Source organism: Petaurus breviceps, unplaced genomic scaffold (assembly GCF_028583685.1).
Source record: "Petaurus breviceps papuanus isolate PSGF00001 unplaced genomic scaffold, PetGlider_PUasm1.0 90887, whole genome shotgun sequence".
In the NCBI taxonomy this organism is placed as follows: Eukaryota; Metazoa; Chordata; class Mammalia; order Diprotodontia; family Petauridae; genus Petaurus; species Petaurus breviceps.
Window position 1 is genome coordinate 696049 of NW_027187370.1, and position 11125 is coordinate 707173.

The 11125-nt window shown below is 39.4% G+C and overlaps 1 protein-coding gene across 1 annotated transcript in view; it reads left to right on the forward strand.

Moving 5' to 3' along the window:
- The first annotated feature begins 860 nt into the window (after positions 1-860).
- KRT28 (keratin 28) overlaps positions 861-11125 on the forward strand; it is a 12292-nt gene continuing 2027 nt past the window's right edge. Inside the window, exons 1-7 of the mRNA XM_069074177.1 lie at positions 861-1325; positions 2217-2299; positions 3807-3963; positions 6831-6992; positions 7073-7198; positions 9158-9375; positions 10890-10945. Of these exons, the coding sequence (XP_068930278.1) occupies positions 861-1325; positions 2217-2299; positions 3807-3963; positions 6831-6992; positions 7073-7198; positions 9158-9375; positions 10890-10945 (1267 nt within the window). The remainder of the gene's footprint in view (positions 1326-2216; positions 2300-3806; positions 3964-6830; positions 6993-7072; positions 7199-9157; positions 9376-10889; positions 10946-11125) is intronic.

The following is an 11125-nucleotide window of genomic DNA, read 5'->3' on the forward strand; positions in this document are numbered from 1 at the left end:
TAAAAATCTAACTTGTTTCCCAAATGGAGAAAGATGGCTGCCAAAGACCATAATGGTTTAGATCATAAACTTGTCTATAAAAATCTTACAAAGAAAGATCACTGACAGTTATGAGCAGTATCATCTCATAAAGTAAAGCAGAGAGGTATAGAGTGAATCAGTATTAAGCTGAGCATAAAATAAGAAGACATGTTAGCCAAAGATGTTCACTATTGTCAGAGAGGTTATTCTTTGCAGAATCCAAATGGAAGAAAAATCCTTTATATAAAGATAGTGAACTCCTCCTCATGTTTCTGATTATAGATGTTATCGTGCTGATTCCATAAAGCCCAAGATGCGGTGGTTATATACCACAGGGTTTTCTGAATCAAATCAATTGACTCAAACATTGACTGATATTCCAAAGACAAACAGGATCCATAACAAACTTTTACTTTTTCTTTGAAATATGATAATACCTTACATTAGATGATGATAATTATGGTTCACTGGTCTGGATGAAAGTAAAGAATTACTCATCCAAAAATTAGAAGATAAATAATTGAAGCAACCTAGCTCCACCCTATTATTATTTTTAAGATAATAAATATCCCTAAGGTAGATGCCCTCCTAATAACAATAATAATAGCTAGCATGTATATGGAGGGGACCCATAGGAGTTAGATGTTAATTGCCCCCCCAAAATCATCCAATTATGCATAATTCATGCTGATCTAGCAGATATCATTTTTCTCAGGCAGAATTCAAAGAGCAACACCACTGCTCATTGTGTATAAAACTCACAGAAAGCATCTGAACTAAGCAGTCTCTCCACTTTGACTCTAGCTACCCACAGACAAGTTGAGCTTTCCTCAAAGGCCATGTCTCTTCGGATTTCTAGTGGACCAAGGCGCATCTGCTCATGGTCTGGAGCTGGGTCAGTCAGAATACCCAATGGCAGCACCAGCTTTGGAAATAACAGCACGTGTGGGGCCTCTGTTGTAGGAGGTGGAAACTTAACTGTTGGAGGCTATGGAAGCTGCTTCGGTGGAAGCTCAGGGGGAGTCCCCAGTGGGAACCCCATCGGTGGTAGCTTTGGAAGTGCTTTTTGTGCTGGCTTTGTGGGGAATGAAGGCCTCCTCTCTGGCAATGAGAAGGTCACCATGCAGAACCTTAACGACCGCCTGGCTTCCTACCTGGACAATGTACGAGCTCTGGAAGAGGCCAATTCTGAGCTAGAGCAAAAAATCAAAGGCTGGTATGAGAAATTTGGTCCGGGCTCCTGTCGTGGCCTAGACCATGACTATAGCAGATACCAGTTGACAATTGAAGAGCTTAAGAATAAGGTAAGAAATCCCAAACTTGAAACAATCCCAAGTATGCTTGGCTTTGAAACTATGAATTCCCTAGAGAGGTCTCTACAATAAGGTGATATGCAAAGTTCTGTTATTTGTCGTGTATGATGTATTGTTATAATTAATTTTAATTGGCAATGACTATTCCTTTTAGGTCATACTTAGGCATTTATGTTCATGAGTTTCAATCTTATTAAAATTGACGTGAACTACTTCATCTTACCTTTATATTCCTAGACCCTTGGATAGTGACTTACAAGCAGTAGGCACTTAATAAATGTTCATTGCATCAGATTGGGTGCTTCCAGTTCAATTATTCATCTTTAGCTTTGAACATTTTCACCTAAGGCAAGAGAGCTTGGGGTAGTAGAAAGAGTGCTGAGTCTAGAGTTGGGAAAATTGGCTCTGTTACTTCCTACCAATATAACCTTAGGCAAGTCACTTTCCCTCTCTGAGACTCAGTTTCCTTAACTAAAAAAAGAAGGGATTGGAGAAGGTGATTTCTAAAGTCCTTTTTGGTTCTAAATTCTGTGAACTATTTTATACAACAGTATGCAAGAGGGATGGATTTGGGATTAGCAGACAAGGGCTCAAATTCTAAGCTCTGCAATTTACTAAGTTGTATGACCATGTTCAAGTCTCTTCATCTCTCACTCAGAAATTAAAATGAATAGACTGGAAAGATAAACTGTTAAGTGGAATGCAGATTTATATCTGCAATCCTGAGTGAAATAAAACTAGACCAGTACTCCTTTTTTAAGTTGAAAACATTTTAATTGCTTTTTAAGAAAGCTCTCCATTTAGTTTTGTAACACATTTGGTCTTGTGAAATGAGATTTTGGCTTGTAAATGAATAAGTTTTTCTCTTTTGATCTGTTCTAGCTTATCTCTTCTACCACAAGCAATGCTAATGTTGTTCTGCAGATTGACAACGCCAGGCTGGCTGCAGATGATTTCCGTCTGAAGTAAGGGGTATACGATAATGATAGGGACAACACTCAAGGGAGAAATGTTTCTTTCTATTTCTGGGTGACTATATGCTACAGTGGAGTGTTAGACTTGGAGTCGGACAGACTTGAATTAGAATACTGCCTCAGACACATATTAGCTACATGACCCTGCATAAGTTGGTTAAACTTAGCCTCAGTTTCCTCATCTGTAAGATGGGTATAATAATAGCATCCAGCAGGTTGTTGAGGGGCTTAAATGAGATAATACCTGTAGATCACTTTGAAAAGCATGAAGTGCTATATAGATGCTAGTTATTATTATTTCTTTGATTGAATATGTTTCAGTCCCCAGTAAATAGCAGCAATAACATGAATGACAACAAAAATATATAGGAAATGGATTCCTATTATAATGCTACCAACCAAAATCATGATTATAAAAGTTTTTAACAAAATACTGCCTATGGTTAAAAAAAATGAAATTAAATTTTAAAATGGGACAAAAGAAATTTGAACATGTTTTTGGAACTCCAATGAAATAATTTAGAAGTAATATTACTGTGAGCAGGATACATGCTACTCTAGTGCTAGCATTTAGTAAATGTTTGTTGATTGAGTTAAAGAACTGTAAAAAAATGATCTTATGCTTCCCTAAGTGTATCAAAGAGCAAGTTATTAGAGCTGTAACTAGGGTATAGTAACTGAGGCTTTTTCCCAGGAGGCTGGATTGAAATATTGCCACATTTAGAGAACACTGACAGTATTTGTGGGCAGCTAGGTGGCACAGTTACTAGAATTCCATAAAGACTCATCTTCCTGAGTTCAAATCTGGCCTCGGACACTTAACTAGATGTGTGACCCTGGGCAAGTCACTTGACCCTGCTTGCCTCAGTTTCCTCCTCTGTAAAATGAGCTAGAGAAGGAAATGGAAAGCCACTCCAATATCTTTGCCAAGAAAACCTCAAATGGAGTCACGAAGAGTCAGACATGACTGAACAAGACAGTATCTGCAGTCCTTGAGAGACCTAAACACAAGAGCAATTCATTAAAATGGGAAGCTACCAAATAATGGGTTGGAGTGATAGATAGATGAAGCATTTATTAACTGCCTACTACGTGCCAGGCACCGAGCAAGAATAAGCTCCACCTCTACTTTGCCCTGTTTCTTCCTTTCCCACTCTACCACAACCTCCCAAGCAATGGTCTCATACTGGTATCCTAGGGAGTGAAGTGAGAGTTCTCTGTCTTACCCCACCCACATCTAAGACGACATTTTATGCCACTTGCACAGGAACAGTTTGTGATATTAATAATAATTTCCAGTGTAAAGGATTATTAATGTATATTATATATATATAATTTATACTGTTAATAATGTATTAATAATAATTGCCCAGAAGAAATTATCCCTAGTTCTATCTTGGCCCATTATGATTTTCAACTTAAAGGGAATTGTGTTTTATTTTTGTCTTACCTTGTGCTGACATACTTTGTCCCGAAAATCAATGCAATGTTCTCTAAGGTTTGAAAATGAGCTGGCTTTTCATCAAAGTGTTGAGGCAGATATCAATGGCCTGCGTAGAGTGCTGGATGAGCTGACACTCTGCAGAGCAGACCTGGAAATCCAATATGAAACTATGAATGAGGAGCTGACTTACCTCAAGAAGAACCATGAAGAGGTAAGGAGTAAACTAAAGCCCCATGCCTTCTTGGGCCAACTAAACTCCCTTCTGGTCAGTTAAAAACATAGTAATTATTCAGGCTTCCCCTTTATGCCAGACTAATTTCTCCCATCCTTAATGACCTAATTCTGGGGCAGAATCTTCATAGAAACCCTCCATGCCAGAGCAGTGAGGTGTAAAAGTTAATAAAATCAAGGTAGATTATTCCAATCCAATCCAATAAATTCTACTAAGAGCTATCCCCTGGGGATAACAAAAACAAGACAAAAAGAGTTCTTGCTGGTCAAAGAGTTTACAATCTACCAGGAAAACTACAACAAGTAAATATAAGCAGGTATAAGACAATTGAAGGAGAGGAAAAAGCAATAATAACATAGTAGTCTTAAGGAAGGCATGATAGATAAGACTTATGGATGGACTTTTAGACAGTGAGATCTGGATTCAAATCTAGCCTCAGACATTTGTTTGTTGTGTGATCCTAGACAAGTCATTTAACCTCTCTGGACCTCAGTTCCCTCATCTATAAAGTTAGAAGGTTTGACTCTTTGATCTTTAATGTCCCTTCCAGCTCTAAATTTATGAAACTATAAAACCTCAAAAAATTCTGTTGATGAGTCTATTCTTTTCACTCTCTTTGCTATTTAGATATTTATTTATTTAAGAAGGGGGGCTTGTCACACTTTGTCATACAATTACAGAAGTAGGAGAGGAGGTGGATAAAGAGGCCAAAATGTTTTCATAGTCCTTTTGTAAGCCCTAGGCTCAGTGTCCACTGTTCCCTTTGGATTAATATAGATCTAGTTTTAGGGTTTACCTGAGGCAGAGCTGTGCAGTCATCACCTATCACTCTCTCCTCCAGAGTCATAGTTTGGGCTTTGATGTCCCAGAGTGAGTGAAAATAGCAATTGTTTCTATTCTAGGACAGAAACTCTGATGGTCCCCCCCTCTCCCCCCGCCCCAGTGATTCTTTTATGAAGGCAAACCATCATTTGCCTCCATTCTTACCTAGCCTTTAATCATTGAATGGGCATTGCCTCAGACAAACTGAGACCTGGGAAAGACTTTAGTTTAAAAAGACTCAGATCCCCCACTTCATCTGGGGCCATCATCAGTCATCTTGACCTTTGTCTTGCCACTGGACTCTGATAACTCTGGAGGTGATAGTGAGGCTGACTCTGCACAGCCCTGCCTCACTTCAATCCAACTCACTTGCAAATTAAGACATCACCTCCTGATGTCATTGGTCCTCTTTGAGAATGAAGGACGAACAACAGTATAGATCTGGGACCATGTCTTAGTCATTTTTGTGGTAAAGAGGGAAGGGCATTGGCTGTAGGGTCAGAGGTCTTGGGTTCACTTCCTGTCTGTGACACTCACTGCCTGAGTAAACACAGACAAGCCACAAAATCTCCCTGTGCTTCCACGCCCTCTTCTGTCAAATGAGAAGGTTGGACTAGAAGCTTCTGATGTGTCCTCCAGCTCCAGTGCATTGCACCTAATAGTTGTTTAACAAGTATTTGCTGAATAAAACATATTCATTTGGTATGCTTTGTTTAAAAGAGCAGGAGAGGATAGAGTACATTTTATATAGTTTCACCAAAAAAATTGTTTAAAATAGAAGGGGGCAAGGGAAAGGGAAGGGAACATTTATTAAGTACCTACTATGTGCCCGGCACTTTGCTAAGCATTTTACAAATATGATCTCATTTGATAAGGTCTCTAAGGGACCTTTGAGATTATACAGAAATCGAATCAGAACAGGGCCTGTTCTAATCTAGTACAACTTCCTCATTTCACAGAGGAGAAAGTCAAGAGCCAGAGAGGTTCAGTATCTTGCCCAGTGTAGCGAATGGCCAGCTCTAAATTCAAACCCAGGTCTTCTAATTCCAAATCCTGCATAAATTGCATTTTCTGCTTTGGGAAGGTGCAGTCACATTGATTAATATCTTCTCTAAATTCTTACCTCAAAGAACTTAAAACAATATCAACATCCTATAAACTCTCCATAAATGTTTGGGGTCTAGAAGAGGTTTTTGTTTTGTTTTGTTTTTTTATTGGGGGGGGGGATTTTTTTTTTAAATTAAATCCATAATTTCATTGGTATTAGTGAATTTCCAGTGCTTTCTCTCTTTGAATTTGTTTTCTTGAATATAGTGTGTTTTGTATATTTTTATTTACATGTTATGCCCCCCTCCCGCATTAGAGATTAGGGATATAAGCTCCCTGAGGGCAGGGACAGTCTTAACTCTTTTCATATACCCAGAATTTAGCACAGTGTCTAACCCATAGCAAGCATTTAATAAATGTTTATTAAATTGAATTGAATTTACATTAAAGAAACTCACTTGACCAGAGTGACTCTGCAGTTTAGAGTCTTAGCAAATTGCCTGGGGGCATCGAGAGGTTCAGTGACTAACCCAGGGTCACACTGTATATGAGTGCATCATGAGTGCATGGACAAGACTTGACGTGTTGGCCTGCCTTCCTCTTTATATCATCAAACCCTTGAGATCTGAAGACATCTATAGATGGACTTGTTCTCAGAATAGTCTTTAAATAAATAAAATTATATTATATTATATATGATAATATACAAAGATTACAAAGAAAATAAATTATTTTTAAATAATTATCGAAACAATTTGTAATAAATTCATGGATCCCAGGTTAGGAATTCTTTCATTATGCCAAATTATTAATAACTTTTTTGATACACCAGAAACCTCACCAAGGAAAGAATCTGGATGAATTTGAATCCAATACAAAAAATTATTCAACCCACAAAGCTGATATGGTAGCTCTCTGGTTCTCTATGTATGGGCTCAAACTTCACCTTGAAAGTCTCCTTGGTGTTTCCCTTTCAGGAAATGAAAGCCCTCCAATGCGCTGCAGGTGGGAACGTGAACGTTGAGATGAACGCAGCGCCAGGAGTGGATCTGACGGTTCTGCTGAACAACATGAGGGCGGAGTACGAGGACCTGGCTGAGCAGAACCGCAAGGACGCTGAAGCTTGGTTCAATGAAAAGGTAGGTCCATCACAGCTAATATTCCTTACCGGACTCTCCTCAGTCCTGACCAAGCTGACTTAACCTGTCTCCTGATGTAGAGCGCCACGCTCCAACAGCAGATCTCTGACGATGCTGGGGCCACCACCTCGGCCAGGAGTGAGCTCACCGAAATGAAGCGTACTGTCCAAACCCTGGAGATCGAGCTACAGTCCCTCCTTGCAACGGTGGGTGAGAATTGCCTAGATCAGGCACATTGCATGATTTAAAGATCTTTTTAAAAATCCGTCTTTTCTTAAGATCACATATTCAGAGTGGGAAGGGACGTTCTATTTCAAACCACCTCGTTTGGCCTCATTTGTGGAAACTGAAGCCAAGAGAGGTCAAATGTTTTTTTCTAAAATTGTATAGGTAGCATCTTTGTACACACTGGCTGCATTATACTTTCTGTATTTGTTCATGTAATCTGCTTGCTTGCTTGTTTGATCTTTGGGCAGAGAGATCTAGGAAGGGACTTCCCGGCTCACTCCAGCTCAGAGATGAATCCTTCCCCCAAGTCTCTCTACCCAAAAAACTAGTTAGCAAAAAAAAAAAAAAAACAAAAAGAAAGAAAATTACATTTTCCTCCTTCTTGAAATCAAAAAACATTTATTTCCTGATGAGGACCTAGTGCTCATTTAAACCTAATAACAAATTGGGGCGGCCAGGTAGCACAGCGAGTAAGAGTACTGGCTCCAGTGTCAATACGACCTGGAGATCGAATCCTGGCTCAGACACTTAGCATCCACCCAGAAACACCTGGCCGTGTAACCTTGAGCAAGTTACTTAACCTCGATTGCTTTAAAAAAAAAAAAAAAACATAATAACAAATCTACAGTAACAGAAAAATCTTCCAACTCTAAGATCCTACAAAGTTCATTGAGGGTAGGGATCTTTTAATATTTGTCTTTGCAATGCCCTAGGACAATGCTTAACACATCACATAATAAATGCTTATTGGTTGGTTGATAAAAGTTTATGTTATAAAATAGATTCTGCCTTATCCATCAAGCAATTACCAAGCATGTCTTAAGGGCTTACTACATACCAAGCAGTGGGGATACAAAGACAGAAATAAAGTAGTTCCCCAGCCCCTCACCACACTCCCTAAGGAGCTTACATTCTTGGGAGGAAAGCTATAGCCTGGTATTCTGGAAAGGGCATGGCTCTGGATTCTAATCCTGCTTCTGTCATTTACTACTTTGAGTAAGTAACTCTACTTCCATGGGCCTCAGTTTCCTCTTCTGTAAAATGATGCAGTTGGATTAGATGGCCTCTGAGGTCCCTTCTAGCCCTAGTTTTATAATCTTATGCACACAGAAAAATAAATACAAAGTCAACACAAGGTCATTTCAGGAGGATTTATTAAAAGCACTTTAAATTATATGTGCCCAGATAAGTTTAACTATTAATGTAATTGTTCCACTAACGTGCTATGAGGAATTCTTTATCCAGTTCTACAAAACAGTGCTCAAACTACTTTAAAAAAATACAGATCTGTGATTTTATTGATTTCAGGAACTTCCATTGTGAAAACTACCTCTACCAGTGAAGATCAGCAATACATATTTAACTGAGAGACTTGTTTTGGGCACTAAAAGTTAAGTCCCTCTACCATGGTCACACAGTTAATGTGCTTCAGGGGAAGGACCTGAAACTCAGGTCTTTCTGGCTCTGAGACCAGTCCTCTCCCCATGGAGCCACATGGCCTGTGAATCATCAGTAACACAAAACCCAGAAATCAAATCCCATTATGACCAAAAGAATGGAAGCCAATCAGCCTTAGCCATCTGTTTGCTGTGTTTGAAGAAAGAGGCCAACGTGGAGACACATTTTCCTCTTTGCTAGGCAGGAGGGAAAGAAGCCCATGACATATGGCATTTTTTAAGTGTTAAAATGCTAACTCTATCATGTCCATCATGCCAACATATCTCAGGAAAATGAGCTTGAGACCAAATATACCATACTCAGGGGCCAGGCGTCCATTCACATAGATGCAGAACATCAACACCGAGAGATTATTCCGTAAGCGTACCACCGGAAACATCATTCTGAGAAAGGATCCACAGTTCTCACGGTCTGACGCGTTTGCCTGACTCCTCCAACTTAATTTTAATCTCAGATGTGCTTTTCTCCTCCATCCACAGAAACACTCACTGGAATGCTCGCTGACTGAGACGGAAGGGAACTACTGTGTGCAGCTCTCACAGATCCAGGCCCAGATTGGGGCCCTGGAGGAGCAACTGCAGCAGGTCAGGACTGAGACCGAGGGCCAGAAGCTGGAGTACGAGCAGCTGCTTGATACCAAGATTCATCTCGAGAAGGAGATTGAGACCTACTGTCGACTCATTGATGGAGATGGAAGGTAGAGAAGTCCACTAAAAAATGTGGTTTTTATTCAATTTTATGATCACAAGACTTTAGAAACCACAACCAAGTTGTCGCCAAATAGCCTAGAGAAATGAAAGGTTAAATAATTTGCTCAGGGTCGCACAAATCAGAGGTAGGGATTGAATACGAGTCTTTCTGACTTTGAGGTCAGTTTCTAGCCATTATGCCATGCTGCCTCTAATGGTATACTATTGTTACTTCCACAAACTCTCATTTACCACTTTTCATGTCAATTGATTATTACTGAATTCATGATTCTCCTCCACTCCAACTTCTCTTTTTTCTTTCCCTTGTCTCTCCTCCTACTTCTGACACTCTGATCAAATAACTTCATTTAATAGCCATTCCTCATTTTAGCATTGTAACTAGTCTATTCTCCCTAAAGAACATCAAACTACCCATCCCAGACTCATCTTCCTGACTTCTTGACAGGACTACCTAAAAACATCCTTTTGGCTAATCTATTAAGAATGAATGAATGAAATTAATTTTTTTTTATTTTTTTTAAGCAATTGGGGTTAAGTAACTTGCTCAAGGTTACACGGCCAGTTATTTCTGGGTGTGGTGCTAAGTATCTGAGCCCAGATTTGATCCCAGGTCATCCCGACTCTGGGGCCCATGCTCTTACTTGCTGTGCCACCTGGCCACCCCTTGAAATTAATTTTAAAAAGCATTTGTCAGGGGCAGCTAGGTGGCACAGTTAATAGAGCACCAGCCCTGAAGTCAGGAGGACCTGAGTTCAAATCCAGCCTCAGACACTTAACACAAAAAAACTAGCCATGTGACCTTGGGCAAGTCACTTAACCCCAATTGCCCTCCAAAAAGAAAAAGAAAAAAAAGCATTTATCAAGTGGTGACTATGAGCTAGATGATGTGCTAACAACTAGGGATAGGAATACAAACCAGCAAGACAGTCCCTTCCCAGCTAGCTCTTAGTCCCTGCCCTCAAAGAGCTTACATTCTAATTAGGAAAGAAAATATATAAAGGTTGAATTGGAAGTCAGAGGAGAGGTGGTACATAGTATGGCCTGGAAGTGGTATGGAGACCTGGTTCCCTATAAGATAAATCTTTGTGCCAGGGGCAAGGTCCAGGTTTTGGTGGGAGGTGGGATGATAAGTAAATTCATCAGCTACTATGAATAAGGTAAAGAGAGGTATGGCTAAGTCTATTGGCCTGAAGTAAATCTAGAAAGAGCAATTCTTCAAATCCCTAAGGACAAAAATAAATTTGCATTTCTATGTGTCTATCTTGTCACTTTAGAATGTTGAGATTCATAAGTTAAAGACAATCCTTGTCTTTTAAATAAATGTTCATTTCAGATTAAATGTTATTTAATTTCAGTTTCTGAATATACAGGTCTTAGGGTCTTCTACAGTAAACCTAGATCTGGTGTTGGTTTTTGATGCAAAGTTCACTTAGGTTTAAATATTCCTGCTATCACACTAAGCAGAAAAAGAAAAGACACTTTTCTTTATTTTTATTTTCAGTTCATGCTCCAAAACAAAAGGCTATGGGTCAGGAGGCGCAGGAAATTCAACTAAAGGTATTAAAATGCATTTGTATTTTTATTATTTCTTATAACCGCCCATCTAACAAAAAAGGATGGTATCCAACCTTCTCAGATCCCAAACCCTTAAGACTGAGGAGAGAGAAAGAGAGAGAAAGAGAGAGAGAGAGAGAGAGAGAGAGAGAGAGAGAGAGAGAGAGAGAAAGGGAGAGAGGG